Genomic DNA, 19,058 nt, shown 5'->3' on the forward strand with positions numbered 1-19,058 from the left:
AAAGGTTCAAAAAGGATACTTTTCAAATCATGACCTACGATACAGTACATTCAAAACCGAGCAGTATTAACAGATAAGAGGCCCAACAATTAGTGGACCGCCATGGATTTGAAGATCTATGACCAGGAGGGACCCTATAAATTCTAGTAAACAAACAACACAATCAATCTCTGCAGAAGCTACCCCAGCACACAGGGCTGCCCGGGCACCAGACTGTGACAGTGATGTTCTGTTGTTGGGGAGAGAACGTCCAAAGACAACACACCCATCAGAGGGGGGACGGAGACGCGGAGATCAGGGAGATACGCCGACAGGAGCTCACTTTCACCCTCATTATACAATCACACCTCCTGAAGCACTGAGGGGGGTGGATGAATTAAGGTTTGCCAGGTAGGGCTGCAGCCAATAAATCAAGACAGGTGTCATCACAATGAGCTCCCGCACCTGATGTACGGCCTCGACAAATTCAACAATGCGATTAATGAATGTCACCACGCTGGTCGTCTTGCTACCGAGGCAAACGACCACCAGGAGACCACGACTTTGGAGTCATGTGAATATATCCTCTGTACTTCAGTCACGACTAAGGACACGGCTTGCGACAGTGGTTTGTGCTGGTTCCTCACACCTACTGTGGAAAGGTTAATGTGAGGCCGTAGGGTAGGCTTACTCTACTAAATATTTTGGAGCAATATGTTCCACTACAGGAAATGGGCAAACATGTCCCATTTAGACACACTGGTCCTGTGACAGAGATTGGCTGCTAATTAACAGGCATCATTTTAGGGTGAATCTCCAGACGCATTAAATTCTTAGAATTAATGAGGCTAAATCAATTTGAGGTCTTAGACTATTTACAACCAGGCATAAGCATCTTCCTCTGTAGACGGTGCCACATGGAGACAAGAAAGCATGTGTTTGGCAAACTTTCCCTTTGTCAAACTACCTGCCAAGAAACTCACATTTCCCCCTTTAGGTGTCGGCCCACATTTTGTTTTCAGAGCAAGCACGGTCATGACAGCCCTAGACCTGTATCGTGGGTTTGTGAAATGGTGTCTGCACCAAAGATGACATTTGGGTGTTTCTGTTTTGCTGACTGAAATATTGCATGTGAACATAGCAAGCTATGGAAGCCTGTACAAGGCTATTACGAAAGCCTGCAGGATTCAACACAAACACACCCTGAGGGGGACTGCATGATTTATCAGCTTCACATGAAAGGAGAAAATCTTGACCACAGCCAACAGTATACTAACGTATGTGAACATCAAAATAAATACGCCTTAGACCTCCTTTCGTACAGAGAAAAATCAAAATATTGACAAGTCGCTTTGAACCAGGTCGATCGACAACACACACAGTGTCTAATTTGTCCCTTTTAACATCCTGTCTGTCTTTTAACTGAGCTTCTCCAGCTTGATCTGTTGTTGTTGAAACAGATTAGATGTGATCAGTTTGGGGAGGTGTCGAGAGGCCAAGTGCATTTCAAATATGCTTTCCCCCCACACTCACGTAGCCTGAAGTAAGTGTGCCGAAGGGCACCCTTGGATTTAAACATGGATTTGAGGTTGGGACTACTAATGTGGAGATACATCTTTGGTACTGCATGGAAGTGCACACTTGAAGCCTGATTCATAACGATTATACAAAACATAGGTACACAATTAAAATGTTGGTTATTGGCTGAGATGTTTACCTGAAACTACTTAGAAATCCAATTATAACATCTTTAAAACTCAGATCATTATTCAAGTCACAGATCTTCGTGAAGTTAAAAAACAGACACTTACATTTTCTCTGAGTATGTGTTAATTCAATAATAAACAAGAATTCAAACATTAACAAGCATTCACATTACCACAGGTCTCGACAGGTCTGCTTTAGTCCCAGACACCTCCCAGACATTCCCACATCCCCCACCTTGCTGCACTGTCATCAGAAAAGGTCTACCGGCTTGTTTGAAACCTACCAAACCTCAAGACGGGTCGTCTGCTCCAGCCTCCGCTGAGGTTGAAGGCCCCATCAGCCTCAGTGTGAGGTACCTGTATGTACCTCCGCATGACAGACCTCCTGAATGACCCCCAACGGGACTCCATCAGACGCCCCCCAGCAGATCCACAGAAGACTCGAAGAAAAGACGATGTACTCTTAGGCGACCCACGTTCGCAGAACCGAATAAACTCGTGCCGTTCTAGCCGGGATGCGTCGCAACCTGAATAAACGGAGGTTCTGGAAGGTTCCTGACGGTTAGATCCATCCACAAGGCCAAACCGGAGGGCGAGTTCTTCACCTCTCTAACGGAAATACCACAGACCTAAAATCCCCTTGGAAACCAGTAAGCCCTAAGAACAGTTTCCTTGTGGAAAAAAAAACTGTGCAAAGGTCTTCCAGTGAACTTTCTCGAAGCACCCGAGTTGCCACAGTTTTTATGCTGATCATCTCCTACACAAGCAGCTCTCCGCCAGCTCCTCTCGGCACTTTAGAACTTCGGTTTCTCTGACTGAGGGCAGGCTCCGCCAATGGGCCGCCGGCAAAGCCGTCTGTCTGTCAACACCTGTGATTATCAGCCATTCTGACAGAGAGAAAGGGAGACGGTATTGCTTCGTTATCTGTGCCCGTGTCTGCCCCAGTTCAGGTTACTGTACCTCACTACACAGCAATCGAGAGGATAAGGTGATACAACTCGGGGGGTAGAGAAAGACCTAGAAAGAAAAAAGGACTAGAAAGGCGGGTAAGGATAAGGTTTCAGTCAGGTACCTCTAATGTTAAACTTGATAATGGTGGTACAGTTTTGTCAGTTCTCTTCCATGTCTTATGGTTAGTAGAACCATATTTGTCACATATATTTTAAGTTAGAACACACACGTTTTGTAACAGAACAGGTCAGGTCTTGGACAAAAAGTCCCAGGGTTAGTCCATTGGCTAAAGATGTTTTTCCCTTTTTCTTAAGACTTTTTAACTGAACAGTTAACAAAGCACAAAGATTCTGCTTGCAGGAGATGTTTCCTGGGCTAAGGTGAAATGCAGATTAAATATAGTTGTCACTTCGCTGTTTTACTGTGTCCTCTTTCATAGGCTACATGTAGTGTGCAAAAGCCTAAAACAATTAAATAAAAAAGGTTGTCAATGACAACTCCACAGTATTAATTTGACAAAATACATTGCGCAGAAATAGTACATCCCCAATTTATAAAGGACCACTTGAATCTTGAACAAGAGAATGAGATATTTCAATGTATGATACATGTATGATAGTGTTGCGTTTCTGAGGACATGACTCAACAAAGTGTGGCTGTTTTGTGGACAGAGGGTGAGGCCCTTGACAACCACCCACCAAATTGTACATTCCACCCAACCACTGCTGTGTGTGTGCATTTTAATCTACACCTAAACCATCCATGAGCACGTAATCTACAAGATTAAAGAATGTCCTCCACCTCTCTGATTAATTCCATGCCCTTTAACAACCAGATGAAAGTCACTGTGTTTTCATCCCCCATCCACAAAACCACTCTACCGGGAAACAACTGCTTTCCAACAAAAGCCTCAAAGTACGGCCGCAAAATAGACAACAAACAGACATTGACATCCTGTCTTTCTGACTGTCTTTCTGACTTTGAGGGAAAAACTGTTGATAAACAATTAGTTAATGCCGTGTTTTTCCCTGAGAGATGAAAAGTAAAAGAGAACTACCTGTAGAAGAAATATGTCTAATTGTAGAGGTTTCATAAAAGATAAACTTATTGAACCATTAAATAATCCTAGATATTTTGGATTCTTTTTGCCAGCATGTATCAACAGCCTTTTATGTACTTTCACTGACATGAAGATACAATTCGTCTTTATCTTTTGAATGACATTGAACTGATATATCAAACCCTAGATAGCAGAGTACAGAGCACCCAAAGCCATCACGCCAACTGGGAAGCCAAAACTACAACAGATTCATCATCCCACCATGGATAGGATGGTGCGACTGCATAAAACATGACACATTTCTCATCCATCTTGGAGATGACCTCTTTACAGCCTGGTGAACCTTGAAGGCCACACGCAAAAAATAGATGATGACCCATAAATCTGGAATCCGCGTCACTCCGGTATAATTCTAGTCAGACAGATATCTCAATTTATCTCTTAAGTTTTTCCTCTGCTCGAATTTTTTGCCAAGTTCAATGCTCGGCTGCAGGGGGAATCTGACTGGTGACAACTGTTCCTGGACATTGAAAATCTCAAGGTATGCTTGAATATGAATGCAGAATCCCCTTGAAATGTCCGCTTCTATCAGATAGGCCTAATACTGGTTTTACAGTACAAACCCCATGCCTGCTCACTGGTGATTGGTTTGCTTGTTTGTGTGTAGTTCTCTGTTAGTGTGTGTGTTTACAGGGTAAGGGGAGCTGCCTGAAGAAAGTAAATTCTCACACAACACCAGACAATGATTTATCTGTCTTGCCTGTCTCCTTTCTGTCTCTCTACCAAGTAACTACAAATGAACTTCTATAACCTTTGATAATGCGCTAGTGTTTGCTACTAAGCAAAAACACACAATATTCTAAAGCGTTTTACCTATTACCATTATTCCTCGGGTTCCACAGGAAAATAGGAGTCATTAATGCATTTAAAACGATTATTTTCCCAGCAACACTTGGTTTATAAACATTTAACCTTGGGAGATCTATGAGGGACCATGGGGAACATCTGCCATTTCGCAAACGAGACGATGTGGATTTCTACAGGAGAGCTTCGTAGGCGTGGGATCACGCTGTGCTCTCATTTAAATATTCATGAGAGTCGGACAATGTGGGAACGTAACCTGATTTTGCTGCAGTCCCCCGGGGTCACGTTTCCTAGATGGAAAGAACACAGCGACACGGAGGAGAAAAGACGTGCTGCCTTCTCGACTGAAGTCACGGGGCCGTGTCGGACACGTGCACAGATCATAACGTCTCACTTACTGAACGCCTCCAGAGCCGTAAAAAACAATGACAAAATTAACGGACCTATGGACAGAAAACAACACCTGGCTAAGCATCTTTTCTGAGACAGACAAGGTTTTTTTGGGGGGGGGATGGGAGGGGGGGAATTATTCATTAATGGGTTGGAATTCTTTCTTTCAAATTCTGCGCCGTCATGGTGGGCTTTTGTAGCTTAAAGGCAGTGGGGGGGGGGGGGGGGGGGTCCTCCAATACATACTGAAAAATCTAAAGGGTAACGCCTTCCACTTACAAATTAGGATGGCGCTCGAAGTGGAAGCCTTGGACTATCAACAGGGGTTAAACAAAAAAGACGAGTCTGGAAAACGACCAGACATCTTCGCCCCCCACGACACTTCAGACTTCAAACACATTAAAGAGAAGCCATTCTCCTACCCAGCTTTTCCATCAAGGTGGCACAGAGGGGTAGCTAAAGCAAAGAGCCACGCAAAACAACTCCAAAGGCTGACCCCGGGATATCCATCACGCCGGCGGAGAATGATTGCACTGCAGTCCCATCCATCTCGGAAGGAATTACAAGCTCCGCTAGGGAGAGATCAACCACGGGTAGCAGAGCGAGGGAAGGAGGGAGGGGAGAGGGAGGGAAGGAGGAAGCCTGCCTAGTGACAAATGAGCCCAATATATCGCTCTTTTTCTCCCTTTCTCTTTGTCTCCCACATGCTCCACCTCCAGACTATGAATCTCTGAAGAGCCGGGAAAGGGCATGGATCAAGTGGCGGTGCGTGGCCGCTCACAACCCACTAGGAAGTTTAAAGAAGCAGATCTCAACTGAGAGGCAGCTAAACCAGGCCCTGACAAACTACACGTACCCTAAGCGGAAGCAGGGTACGTGTGGAGCGCTAAACAGACACAATTACCTGCCTGACCCCATTACCATCAACTACATGTCTTTAAATAAAGAGGGGCTCCATCCCCCCCTTCCATTTTGGCCCCAGAAGGAAAAAGGCCATTTCTGTTGATGATAGGTACTGTAGGTGCATTTACTGTTCTATCAAGTACGTAATCCACATTTAGTTTGTGTCTACCTGTAAAACAAATCTCGCAAACAATTGACAGACTACTCTCCTCTCTCCCTCTTCATAAGTGTCAGCAGACATATGACTCCTTCTGCCGTCCCTGTCAAAACTAGAGATCCATATCAGAGAAGGTTGTTACGGGGCAGTGCTACTTACTATGGCAGAGCCCACGACTGGCCCTGAACAACTGGCATAGGCTTCCAATCATCAGATGGCAAAATTACACACATCCTTCACTCAAGTAGAAGGAGTCAGATGGCTGAGCGGTTAGGGAGTTGGGCAATCAATCAGAAGGTTGTTGGTTCGATTTCCGGGCTGGGCCAAATGACGTTGTGTCCTTGGGCAAGGCACTTCACCCTACTTGCCTCGGGGATAATGTCCCTGTACTTACTGTAAGTCGCTCTGGATAAGAGCGTCTGCTAAATGACTAAATGTAATGTAATGTATAAGTAAAGGTCTTCATGTTTAAAAAGTCTCAGGTAAAACCTTTCAAAACGTATTTTCTTCCCACTCATATGCATTAATCATACAGACACTAGGCCTACATCTGTTTGGTAATTCAATATTACAATTAGTCATAGACAACTTCATTAGGGTGCGTGGATACATGCATGGTGGATAATTCGGAAAGCATGAACAGTGATTGTTTGGGGGCACACGCACACACTAAAAAATAAAATACTGATGTATAACTGATACTACGTAATTACTTTGGATGACATTTCCAGCATGGTATTGTCTGGGAGGTGTCAATTCTACCATAGATCTACAGTCGCTGGCTTGAGATACAAATTCCTGTCAAATAGGTGTTGGACTGAACCAATCTATAATCTTGCATTTGCATGCATTTAGTCATTTAGCAGACGCTCTTATCCAGAGCGACTTACAGTAAGTACAGGGACATTCCCCCCGAGGCAAGTAGAGTGAAGTGCCTTGCCCAAGGACACAACATCATGTGGCACGGTGGGGAATCGATCGGGCAACCTTCTGATTACTAGCCCGACTCCCTCACCGCTCAGCCATCTGACTCCCCATCTAGCATAATGAACCCAAATGTTCAAAGCAATGGTAATTTCCACACCCAAAGCTTTTCACTATCGGCATGGGGTGGGGGTGGGGGTAGGCAGAGGAGTTGTGAGAGAGTTGGTGATAATGACATTTCTTCTCATATCGCGGGTTGAAAGGGTGCTGGGGACGTTTGATTCGACTTAGGGCGAGTGTGCATGTGTGATGAGATAGCGAGCTAATGAATAGCCCTAGAGTTGCTCACTCAAACAGCGGTGGGTGTTTTAGGCCCAGCGGCATAGTGCACCTTAATGAACACCTTAACAAGCCAGAAGATGTCAATGAAATCATCAGATAGGCTCTGGGTGTGTGTCTCACTGTATGGTCCATCCAAACTGTCAGCATGAGTTTTACGAACTGCTATAAATCTCAGTGTCATACATTATCTCAATGTTTTATTCAGAATAACATAATTACACTGAATTGAAACAAACGGCCTTCTAACTGGAATGCCATTAGTTGCATCTGATGGAGGCATTACAATAGCGGCAATAGCAATTTATGGCATTATGTGAGTGATGATCATAACATTGATCGAACCGAAATTGTCATCATAACTTAAATAACAAAACATAAACATCAACTTTAAAAACGGGTCACATTTCAAACAGGAAAAAAACATAAAAGGAAATAAACAGTCCATCATAGACATTCAGCAAGGCAGCCATGTTCCTGCTTTATGTCCCTTCCAGACCCCATTATCCCTGATGACCATATTAAAATGTCAAGGCCTAGTGATTTGCTTTAGATCCTGGACACACAGCTCTCTCACACACACACGTTCTCTCAGAGGGTGCTTTGGTTGAGGGGAGGGCTTACAAATCTATTTTACTTCCTTTCAGCAAGGGAACCATTCTTCAGGCAGAAAAACCATTAAGAAATGGCTTCCAACAAGGAAACAAGGGGGGAGAAAACATATTTTTTTTAATGCATATTGTTTATGTTTTGAGAGTGAAATACTATTTCATTTCTGAGCAAAAAGCTTCGAAGTATAGGCAGTGAGTACTGCCAAAACAATTTAAGTGGAAGACCCCAAAGTAATTGACACGAGAGAGGTTTCTGCCGTGAAAAAAACCCCCATTTCAAATGGGGTCAGCCCCATTGCAGCATCGATGACACCAATACACCATCAAAGATGGCTTTCATTTGGTGCCTTCAGTTTAATGTGGGTTCATAACAAGGGTGAAACTGATGGACCATGAGGGCTTGGCCCTCTGCTGGCAACATCAAACCCATCTAATAAAGTCTGACGGACTCAAAACGTTCTGATCCTCAAATCCACAAAGAACAGTGTGTGAAAAGAGGAGAAAAAAGGTTTTTCTGTACACATGGCCACTGCAATTCTAGACTCTTCAAAGGGTCGTGAATAATGGGATCATCATCGTTATCGCTTATTTTCAGAACCAAAAGTCTGGAGACTCTGTACCCATGCTAAAGTGAGAGCAATCACTGTGACTGAATCAAAATGAATTTATATCAGTAATCAAATTCACTATCCTTGCCAACTGAACTACATACTCAAATTACTAATCTTTCACTAAGTCTTTCACTAATCAATCCTAGGGTTGACTACTGGAGCTGCCACACGTTTTCCAAGGGCAGGGACCTTTGGCAAGGCCGCACCTTTCACAAGCTAGCGCACACCTGTTGAGCTAGCGGGCACCTCCCGAGCTAGCGCACACCTCCCGAGCTAGCGCACACCTGTCGAGCTAGCGCACACCTGTCGAGCTAGCGCACACCTGTCGAGCTAGCGCACACCTGTCGAGCTAACGCACACCTGTCGAGCTAACGCACACCTCCCGAGCTAGCGCACACCTGTCGAGCTAGCGCACACCTGTCGAGCTAGCGTACACCTGTCGAGCTAACGCACACCTGTCGAGCTAGCGCACACCTGTCGAGCTAACGCACACCTGTCGAGCATGGCGTATCTAGCCTTACTTTCTAGCTCAAAAGTTTCTTTAGCCCCCCCAAAAAATGTAATACTTTTTTTTTTCATATTTTAAATCTACATTTCTGTTCCTAAAACTCACTACAGGGCACTATTTAAAAATATATTCTTAAAAATGTCTTCTGGGGGAACATGCCCCCAGATCCCATAGTTTGATCGGGTCACAGGAAAACTTATAGTTTTTTTCTAGGGGCTTAGCCCCCCCCAAAAGTGGGAACCTAGATTCGCCCCTGCTCTCGAGCAAGCGCACGCCTGTCGAACTAGCGCACATTTCTCTTACGTGGCTTCACCTCCCCAGGACCGCAAAAGAACCTTTTCCTCCAATTCCCTACCTTCCTCATTTACAATAACTGGTCTTCTCAATCCTTATTTAAACTACATATAATGTTACATTTTGACATTTTATTAACTTTGCAGACACTTCTATCCAAATACAGAGCATTTGAACAACAAACAATTTGTGCACTACTGGTCTAACTTCCCTTAAGTCATTACGCTGCATCTACGCTTTGTGTGACTGGCATTAGATTAGATGGGGCCTAACCAATCACATTATTGGCAGTGATACGGGGGCGGAGCTAATAGCCCAAAACCTTTTAATCTGTCAGATTTTTCCATCAGCCTCCATAATCAACACCATGGCAGCTCCTTCGTCACCACGTGAGTTATGCAAACCAATCACTCAGCATGTCTGTGGGTCCCATCACAAGGCTTCATAACAGAGTGCTTCTCTGGCTCCACCACAGTGCCGTCAGTCCTTATTGATTCTCAACCGCCGGCCATTTTTTCCCCACCAGACTACGATTTCAAATATTCATAATTAAAGCGAAACAGATTAAAAGCCCCGGTCATTTATGCTCTCATAAAGATTTTGTGGGGATGGTGGGGGAGGGCACACTTCAGCTCATCCTTCTGGTTTATTAGTAGGGATGAAGGTTTGATGCAGAAGTACGAGTTATGCTGTTGATCGAGACAGGCCTTAGTGGTTGAGCGACAGGAGGGTCTTCATCCACTCAGCTCTGCCTGGCTGGCTGCAGTGGCCACTGTGCATTCATATGTGGGTAGAGAGAGAGGGAGAAAGAGAGAGATATGGAGAGAAGGAGATATGGAGAGAAAGAGAGGAAGTGGAAGGAGGGACAGAGAGAGAGAGGGACACAGAGAGAGAGAGAGAGAGAGAGAGAGAGAGAGAGAGAGAGAGAGAGAGAGAGAGAGAGAGAGAGAGAGAGAGAGAGAGACTGTGTGAGTGTGTGTGTGTGTGTGTGTGTGTGTGTGTGTGTGTGTGTGTGTGTGTGTGTGTGTGTGTGTGTGAGCCAGGCACATGTGTTAGAGGGGGGCAGGAGGGGAAATTGAGCATGAAAGACAGAGGACGACCTCGCACTTCAGACAAGTTTTATGCAGTAACCCAACAGCCAATCACACATCTGCAGTAACCCAACAGCCAATCACACATCTGCAGTCTAAAACACCAGGGCAGCTAAGTACCTCAATGACTCACACACCACAACCAAAACAAATATGACATGGTTCTACAAAACCTGCTTAATGGTATTGATGCATATCTTATTTTTTCTCCAGTAATTTTCATTAGAATATTTTTGGTCTGGGTAGAAAATGCAGTATCTAGAAAACACTGAGGGGAAACATCACAATAATTCACCAGGAAAATGTCAACAGCAGCAGAACTTTGTCTTCTGTGACTGACTTGGCAGAGTGAACAGTGAACCATCTCATTAATGAATCTACGTTCCCTGACGAATCATTTACAACTGTCACAACAGTGGTCCACAGGAGAGCCAATCAGGAAGACGGATTGGGGTTGGGGGCTACAAAAGGGGCAGGCTGGCATGTTTAGTAAGCAGCCAGATCAATGGTGGCATTCATAGCGATTGCACAGCCTAATACAGAGTCATGTAAACAAAGGAGGACTCGCCTTACCTGCTCCCACTCCATCATGTTCTCCTGGCCGCCCTCTCTCTCATACTCACACACACACACAAACTCTTACTTACACACACAAATTCTCATACCCGCACACGCTGCACACAAATCCACCCCCACACACAGACAGACACACACAACCCCCCCACACACACACACACATACAGTGCCCTCCAAAAGTATTGGAACAGTGAGGCCAATTCCTTTATTTTTGCTGTAGACTGAAAACATTTGGGCTTGACATCAAACGATGAATGTGAAACCAGAGATCAACGTTTCAGCTTTTATTTCCAGGTATTTACATCAGGATCTGATGCACAAATTAGAAAATATCACCTTTTTGTTCGAACCCACCCATTTGTCACGTGAGCAAAAGTATTGGAACATATGACTGACAGGTGTGTTTTGTTGCCCAGGTGTGTCCTATTACATACATTATTCAATCAATAAATACCACTGAATGTCTACACTCAGGTTCAGATTGGGTAAGATAGGTTTTGTCTATGCAGACTGTATTCAGAGGTGAAAACAACATGAAAACCGGAGCGCTGTCTTTGGGTGAAAAACAAGCAATTGTGAGTCTTAGAGAAGATGGAAAATCAATCAGAGCCATTGCAGAAACATTGGCCATAGCCAGTACAACCATTTGGAATGTCCTGAAGAAGAAGAAAACTACTGGTGTACTAAGTAACAGACGTTGAACAGGTAGACCAAGGAAAACATCAGCAGTTGATGACAGAAACATTGTGAGAGCTGTAAAGAAAGACCCTAAAACAACTGTTAGTGAGATCAGCAACAACCTCCAGATGGCAGGAGTGAAGGTATCACTATCTACTGTTCGCAGAAGACTTCATGAACAAAAGTACAAGGGCTACACCAGAAGATGCAAACCACTCATTAGCAAGAAGAATAGGAAGGCCAGGCTGGAATTTGCCAAAAAGTACAGAGATGAACCTCAAAAATTCTGGGACAAAGTTTTATGGACTGATGAGACAAAGATTAACTTTTACCAAAGTGATGGAAAGGCTAAAGTTTGGAAAAAGAAAGGAACTGCTCATGATCCCAAACACACAAGCTCATCTGTGAAACACGGTGGAGGTAATGAAATGGCTTGGGCTTGCATGGCTTCTTCTAGGACCGGCTCATTAATCTTCATTGAGGATGTAACACATGATGGCAGCAGCAAAATGAACTCGGAAGTCTACAGAAACATTTTGTCTGCCAATTTAAGGAAAGATGCAACCAAACTGATTGGCAGAGCCTTCATCATGCAGCAAGATAACGACCCAAAACACACTGCCAAAACAACAAAGGAGTTCATCAGGGGCAAGAAATGGAAGGTATTAGACTGGCCAAGTCAATCTCCAGACTTAAACCCTATAGAGCATGCATTTTACCTGCTTAAGAGGAGACTGAAGGGAGGAACCCCACAAAACAAACAACAACTGAAAGAGGCTGCAGTGAAAGCCTGGGAAAGCATCAAAAAGGAAGAATGCAAAAGTTTGGTGACGTCAATGGGTCACAGACTTGCTGCAGTTATTGAAAGCAAAGGATTTGCAACTAAATATTAAGTCTTATTCACTTAAATATGTTTTAAGTATATCTGTTCCAATACTTTTGCTCACATGACAAATGGGTGGATTCAAACAAAATGTGATATTTTCTTAGTTGTGCATCAGATCCTGATGTAAATACCTGGAAATAAAAGCTGAAACGTTGATCTCTGGTCTCACGTTCATTATTTGATGTCAAGCCCAAATGTTTTCAGTCTACAGCGAAAATAAAGGAATTCGCCTCACTGTTCCAATACTTTTGGAGGGCACTGTACACACGCATGCACCGTCACAGGCACCTCCGCAGGCATGGGCACAAATTGCAAAAGGCACCCCTACCGGAGTTGTTGTTCTCTGAATCCATCTTGTTGAGAGGCAATGGTGAGTGGCTCAGGGCTAGGGGACGATTCACAGAAGGCCCTGGCTGGTGCACCTCCGCCTCCAGCTCTCTCTGTCTCTCCCTCCCTCTCTCTGTCTCTCCCTCCCTCCCTCCCTCCCTCTCTCTCTCCCTCCCTGTCTCCCTCTCCCTCTCCCTCTCCCTCTCCCTCTCCCTCTCTCTCTCTCTCTCTCTCTCTCTCTCTCACTCTCTCTCTCTCTCTCCCTCCCTGTCTCCCTCTCCCTCTCCCTCTCCCTCTCCCTCTCCCTCTCTCTCTCTCTCTCTCTCTCTCTCTCTCTCTCCTCCACTCTCTCTCTCTCTCTCTCTCTCTCACTCTCTCTCTCTCTCTCACTCCCTCTCTCTGTCTCTCTGTCTCTCCCTCTCTCTCTCACTCCCTCTCTCTGTCTCTGTCTCTCCCTCTCTCTCTCACTCCCTCTCTCTGTCTCTCTGTCTCTCCCTCTCTCTCTCACTCCCTCTCTCTCTCTCTCTGTCTCTCCCTCTCTCTCGCATTCACAGTCTCATCTATGACCTTGCGGTGCTTTCGTTTCCCCTCACTCCCAGCAGAAGTGCTGAGCAGCGCAGGTATACAGCACTGCAGCACGTCAGGCAGGCCAGCTAAGCTTAGTCTGAGTTTAGCCAGCCGTAAGAACACACGCTCAATGGCGTCCTGGACAGCTGCGAATGCAAGGCTAAACACACACACATACATGTGTTTGAGTATGTACACACAAGCACACACACACACTCACACAATGCAGGGCTGCCTGATTACAATGCATGCTTTTTAGTAATGAGCAGAATCTGTGGCAAGTTTTATAACCTGTCTCTGCCTTGATGAAGTAATTTGTAGGTATTTTAATTATCCTAATTGAAGTGTAATTACCAGGAATTACTAGGATTTATATGCTGCAATAGTGGAGGTGGTGTCAAATTCAGGTTCCAGCTGTGTCACTGCTGTGTGAGCTGCTGCCTACTGCATGGGGAAGTCCAGGTGTGGATTTCAGTTCAGGTATGTGTGTGTGTTTGTGTGTGTGTTGTGCACACATACTGTACATTGGAGAGGAGCAAAAAAAAAACAGGTGGCTTAAGCAGACCTCGACCTTGAGCAAACTAGCACAGCTCATCCAACAAGCCATTCATTAAACAGTCCATGGTGATACTGTTACAGCTTCTCACCTCAAAGACAGGCCCACAGTGGACAGAAAATGGTCCCAGTCCCTTCCTCACCTAAACCCCTTCCAAGAGCAGGGCTCCAACAAGCAGAGAGAGAGAGAGGCCCCCTGCATCCCGTGATGGGAGAGGGTGGAGTAACAGTGCAGTGTTTGGCATTTAGGCAAAAAAGTGAGGTTACAGTGAGTCAATGATTACACCACACCCTCAGCCAGCCAGTAAGTCACACCTGAGCTGTCAATCAGCAGGTTGCTCTTTTCCAGTCACTAGAAATATCCAGACATGTAGCTACAAAGGCCACTCATCACAAAGCTAGTGCAGCTGGTACTAGAGGGGTGAGGCACGTTTTCAGGAATTATTGATCACCCTCTTTGCCCATGGTGAAAAGTCAATAAAACATAAAATAGCATCGGCTATTTGTGCTCGCGGTGATTTCGCTACAACCAATTAATCTCGCAGGCCTGTGAGCAGATGTTGTGCAACAACAGCAGCGATGTTGGCCTACACGGTTTAGCGTAATGTTTCACACCTCACCCCTGCCTTGCCTTCTTCATCATTCTTCTCTTTGGAACGCACTGTGATCTCTGAGTGAGGCAAAAACACAAATGAAATCTCACATTCGAGCTCGACGATCTCATTACAAAACAGGCCCTCTCGAAAGTGTGAAATCCCCCAAAACAGAGAATCATACAAAGGGGGTGAAAAATGGAATCCCACACAACCAATCGCTTCAAGATAAAAGACACATTCCGAAAAGAAGCAACTCGACACGAAACACAGAACAGCCTTTGAAGTTATATTTAGCAAAGGCTGAATGCTAGGCCAAATCCTCGCCTAGCATGCCTTCCTCTGTCATGAATTCAGATGACTGCAACAACAACAAAAAACACACAAAAAGGAACAATACGGAAGAACAATCTCGAATGTACACACCTATATTATCGCCACAGACAAATTTATAATCTATTTACATCTAAATCCAAACACGGTGCCCCCGCGCTGTAGATATTGCTTTTTTAAATCCCTTTGATCGACACAGTGAGTGCCTCAAAGTAAGACGGGGTTGAGGGCGATGATGAGGAATCCTGTGCTTCCTCTGGGAGACCAAGTCTCTCTGCCTCTCATCTCTACTCCTCATCTTGTTTCAATTCACAAGGACGTCTCTATTGTCTATATCTACACTGTAACACAGAAAAATATGCACTCAAAGAAGTTACACAAGACAAAGAGGAAAACGTTATATACATGAGGCAAGCTTAAGCAGACAAAGAGAGTGCAGTTTATTTTGCGACGTATCTTGTGTGGTACTAGCCTGGCTCTGCCCTCCTACGTACTTCCGCTCAATTTAGATTTTGCTTCTGTACTGCGTCTGGAATTGAGGTACGTAAATCAGATGTCTTAGGTTAACTTTCTACCTGTCCAATCAGCGAACAGAGGGAGTGGCTGAGAACGATGACGTTGATTTTGTGCTAGTTTGTGGTGTAGCTCCGTAATGGCGGCGGAGAAAGATGCGAGCAAAGCCATTCGGTCCGTTGTGGCAATGCTGCAGTGTTTCCCACACATAGACTAATTTGTGGCGGTGCGCCACAGAATCAACACCGGCCGCCACACATTGCGTTTCGTAAAATATTTGTTTTTATCGCTATTTAGGTTAAAACACGCAGCGTATTCGTTCAGCTGCATTTCCTTTCCCCTGCTCTCCCTCCGTCTCTCTGTCACTCATGCGTCTTTCTCACATATGCACAGTCACAACGTCAGCACACGTTAGCAACAACAACGCATACATATGCCGTTCTAGTAAGACCGACAGCTATATCAGCGAGCCTTCAGCATTAGTGCCGTAGCTAAAAGTCGAGAAAAGTTGAGGCTACTTTTCGCGAGGTACCTTACTCACATTTACATTTAGTCATTTAGCAGACGCTCTTATCCAGAGCTAATTACAGTACTCGAAGTTTCCCCTTCGTTCTTTTGGTGAGAAGTCTCAAGAGCTAGCTTACCCGGCGTCATGGAGCCAACCAGTTAAATAGTTGTTTAGCACTAGGGTTGCTACATGCATAATGCAGAAATAATATGTTAGTTGTTGTTAATTTTGTGAAGGTGTGAATCATTTTGGATTAATATTTAATGTAACAAATTACTAACAAATTAACTGTAAAGAATTATTAACGAAGGAATTATTACGACCCCCCCCCCCCCCCCCCCCCCCCCCCCGTCTGACAACCCCCACCCCTCCCCGCCACAATTAGGTTTCTAATCTGTGGGAAACACTGTGCTGCCGAATATCCATAAGCTAAAGCGGAGGCAAGAACAAGTTTTGCTGAGTTTTGTTGGTGGCCATGATGTTGTGGCCCTCCTCCCCACGGGGTTCGGGAACAGTTGGATTTTTCCAGCAACGGCAGCTAGCTCTGTTACAGTAGTGGTGAAGGAATTGGCTAAGGCGAACGCTAGCGATTGGTTATGGCAGATCAGAGTGGCTCTAGGCAGATCCAATAGTTTTAAACTTCAACAGAGTACCCGCCTAGAAGGAAGTCAACACTTGTCAATGGAGCGAGGCCAGACTCTCTGTACAAATGAAAATGTACGAGAGTCTGGTTAGGACCAGGCTAGTGTGGTACATTACTGGGATAGAAAAACATGACAGAAAAGTCTAATTCTACATCTCTGCTTGACTGAAAATGTATTTGATATAACAGCAGAGTCAGCCCACCTTGTGTACATCCCACAAAAACCAGTATTACTGGCAAATGGTACGTGAGAGAACGTAACAGCTAAAAAGAACAATCCAATTGCTCGTCCTTGCTGTATCAGTCTTCAATGTCCTAAGAAGGTCTGAAAAGCAATTACATTCGAAATCGGGCACACACAGAGCCCTCTATACAGCAGGCTACATGCGGGACACAACATAAAAAGGCACACAAAGCCAAACAACCAAACACAACACCGCAAAAACAAAAGCAGAAGCTCTAGAGGAAAACAACTCGTCTCCAGTCAAGTCTTGGCGAACGCGATGGGGATGGTTTCGCCCTGCATAATTACCTAATTGAGGTGGTTAATGCTTTCAGTGATAATGAGAGCGCGAGACCACAGCATGGTGAGATGTTTCTATTAAACACACTGGAGAGGCTCTGTTGCTAATAATAGTGGTTGCAAAAGTCGTGAGCTTATGTAGGTTTCATCTCTTGTTCGGATGCATAAGCCTATGTGCCTTCTATTCCTGTCTCTATTAGTCGAACATGCATCTTGCTGTGCAATCTATTAAAAGATATCTATGTCTGGCTCTTACATCTCTAATGTAAATATATTTACAACTGTCAATGTAAATATATTTACATTATATGGAGTGAGAAATGTAGGTAATTCTACTGTTACAATAGGACACGAATTTAATGAATATAAAAAATGTCTGTTTTTGTCAGGCAAAAGAAATATAGCCTATTAATGTAGTGTAAACTCTGTCAATCCATGACCATGACCTTAGCAGCTTATCTCTTATGATCTCCACTGCCATGAGCTAACAACTGTCAATAGGACACAAGTAGGATCAGCAAGGACCTAACATAGAGAACATTGGCATAGCCTTTACCTAAATATCATGACATTTCTTACACCCATCCCCTTCTCAAAACGGATGATACGTTGTTGACAAAGTCACGATAATCGTTTTTTTTGCACATGCTTCTGGCTATCAGTTCTCTACGTTTTTTTATCTTGCGGTCTGTCACTCGAAAATGCGTACATTGGGCCTTTCATGTAAGAATATTGACAGAGGATGTCCCTGGTGAATCATGTATCATGTCACTTAGGTACATATTGAGGATATTGACGCTGGCATTTCAAATACCTTTGGAAAACAGCCTGATGAACGTAGGCTAATGACTGACTGGTTGTGAATTACAGAGTTTGACGAGCACCATCGACAAGACATATAAAGCCATTCGGTTGACATTCTTCTGAAACAATCACATCGCTTACCCGCTGGCATTCTTCGGCTAATGTACCGCAGTTCCTCTGACGTGGGTAGCGAGTAGTAGTCTGTAGTTAGCTACATGTAGCTTCTATCGTCCGTGTTCCCCCAAGTCTTCGCTCCTTCACTTCAACATATGGCATTGGAATTGGGTCGACCAAGGACACTGCAATATTAAATCATGCATTTAAACTCGACTGTCAACGTTTTCATTGCACATTCAGGTTGAGTCAATGTGTACCCGAGAGAGTCGTGGTTACTCTACAACAGCACCTTCAATCTGGCACCCTGAAAAACAGACTATCAATATAAAATAATAGATTCGCTTTGTTCGCTTGCCACCCAATCATCAGTTTTAGTTTAGCCTACGTTGTTGAGCGACACAATTTACTGTAAGATTCGATGGCTTTGATGTCAAATACCTGTAAACTGCGAGGATTAACCCCTAAAGATTACTTCTTCCTGTAATAGGGCTGCTTTACGTTGACAGCTAACACGGAAGTACTGTAGTTTATTCAAACCTCTTTCGCAAGGTATAGCCTACACTCCTAGCCTACAAGTCCTGAGTTGGCTGATAAAACGTTGGAGCAAAAAAAAAAATCAATATTTTATTTGAACAAATCCACTATTTAATTTATTGTAATTGAACACACACAGGGTGTTATTTGATTTTAGAAGGATTGTCAAAATCGTCCCTCCCATAAAATAAGGAATGTAGCATACATTTTTACATTCATTTCAGCTTTATTTCAGGCACTTATTGGCCCATATCAAAGAACATCAATAAAAGAAAATAAAAAACATACAGGACAAGAATACAAATACATTAACAATAAAAATGAAGTTTACAGTGGGAGTTTGTCTTTTTTTACTAGTTGCCGTTGATTGGACACGAGCCTTCAAAACCCGATAACTCATGCCTGGTAATCCACAGAAAAAAAGATGAAAAGAATAGCCTACCTCTCAATAGTTATTTCTGAAAGTGGTAAATTATATGAAGTCATTAAAATCAAATAAAAATGCAAAGTTCC

General features: G+C 44.1%; 1 protein-coding gene across 2 annotated transcripts in view; it reads right to left on the reverse strand.

The window, feature by feature from the left end:
* Positions 1–18,546, reverse strand: part of efr3a (EFR3 homolog A (S. cerevisiae)) — a 74,207-nt gene extending 55,661 nt beyond the window's left edge. The window contains exons 1-2 of one of the 2 annotated variants that reach the window (XM_047026759.1): positions 18,450–18,546; positions 18,036–18,193 (exon numbers count right to left, since the gene is read on the reverse strand). In XM_047026759.1, the coding sequence (XP_046882715.1) occupies positions 18,036–18,045 (10 nt within the window). In that variant the 5' untranslated portion in view covers positions 18,046–18,193; positions 18,450–18,546. Of the gene's footprint in view, positions 1–1,969; positions 3,179–18,035; positions 18,194–18,449 lie in introns of those variants that run through there. The other variant, XM_047026758.1, reaches the window with a different exon arrangement.
* Positions 18,547–19,058: the final 512 nt, after the last annotated feature.

The sequence above is a fragment of the Hypomesus transpacificus genome, chromosome 10, assembly GCF_021917145.1.
Source record: "Hypomesus transpacificus isolate Combined female chromosome 10, fHypTra1, whole genome shotgun sequence".
Lineage (NCBI taxonomy): Eukaryota > Metazoa > Chordata > Actinopteri > Osmeriformes > Osmeridae > Hypomesus > Hypomesus transpacificus.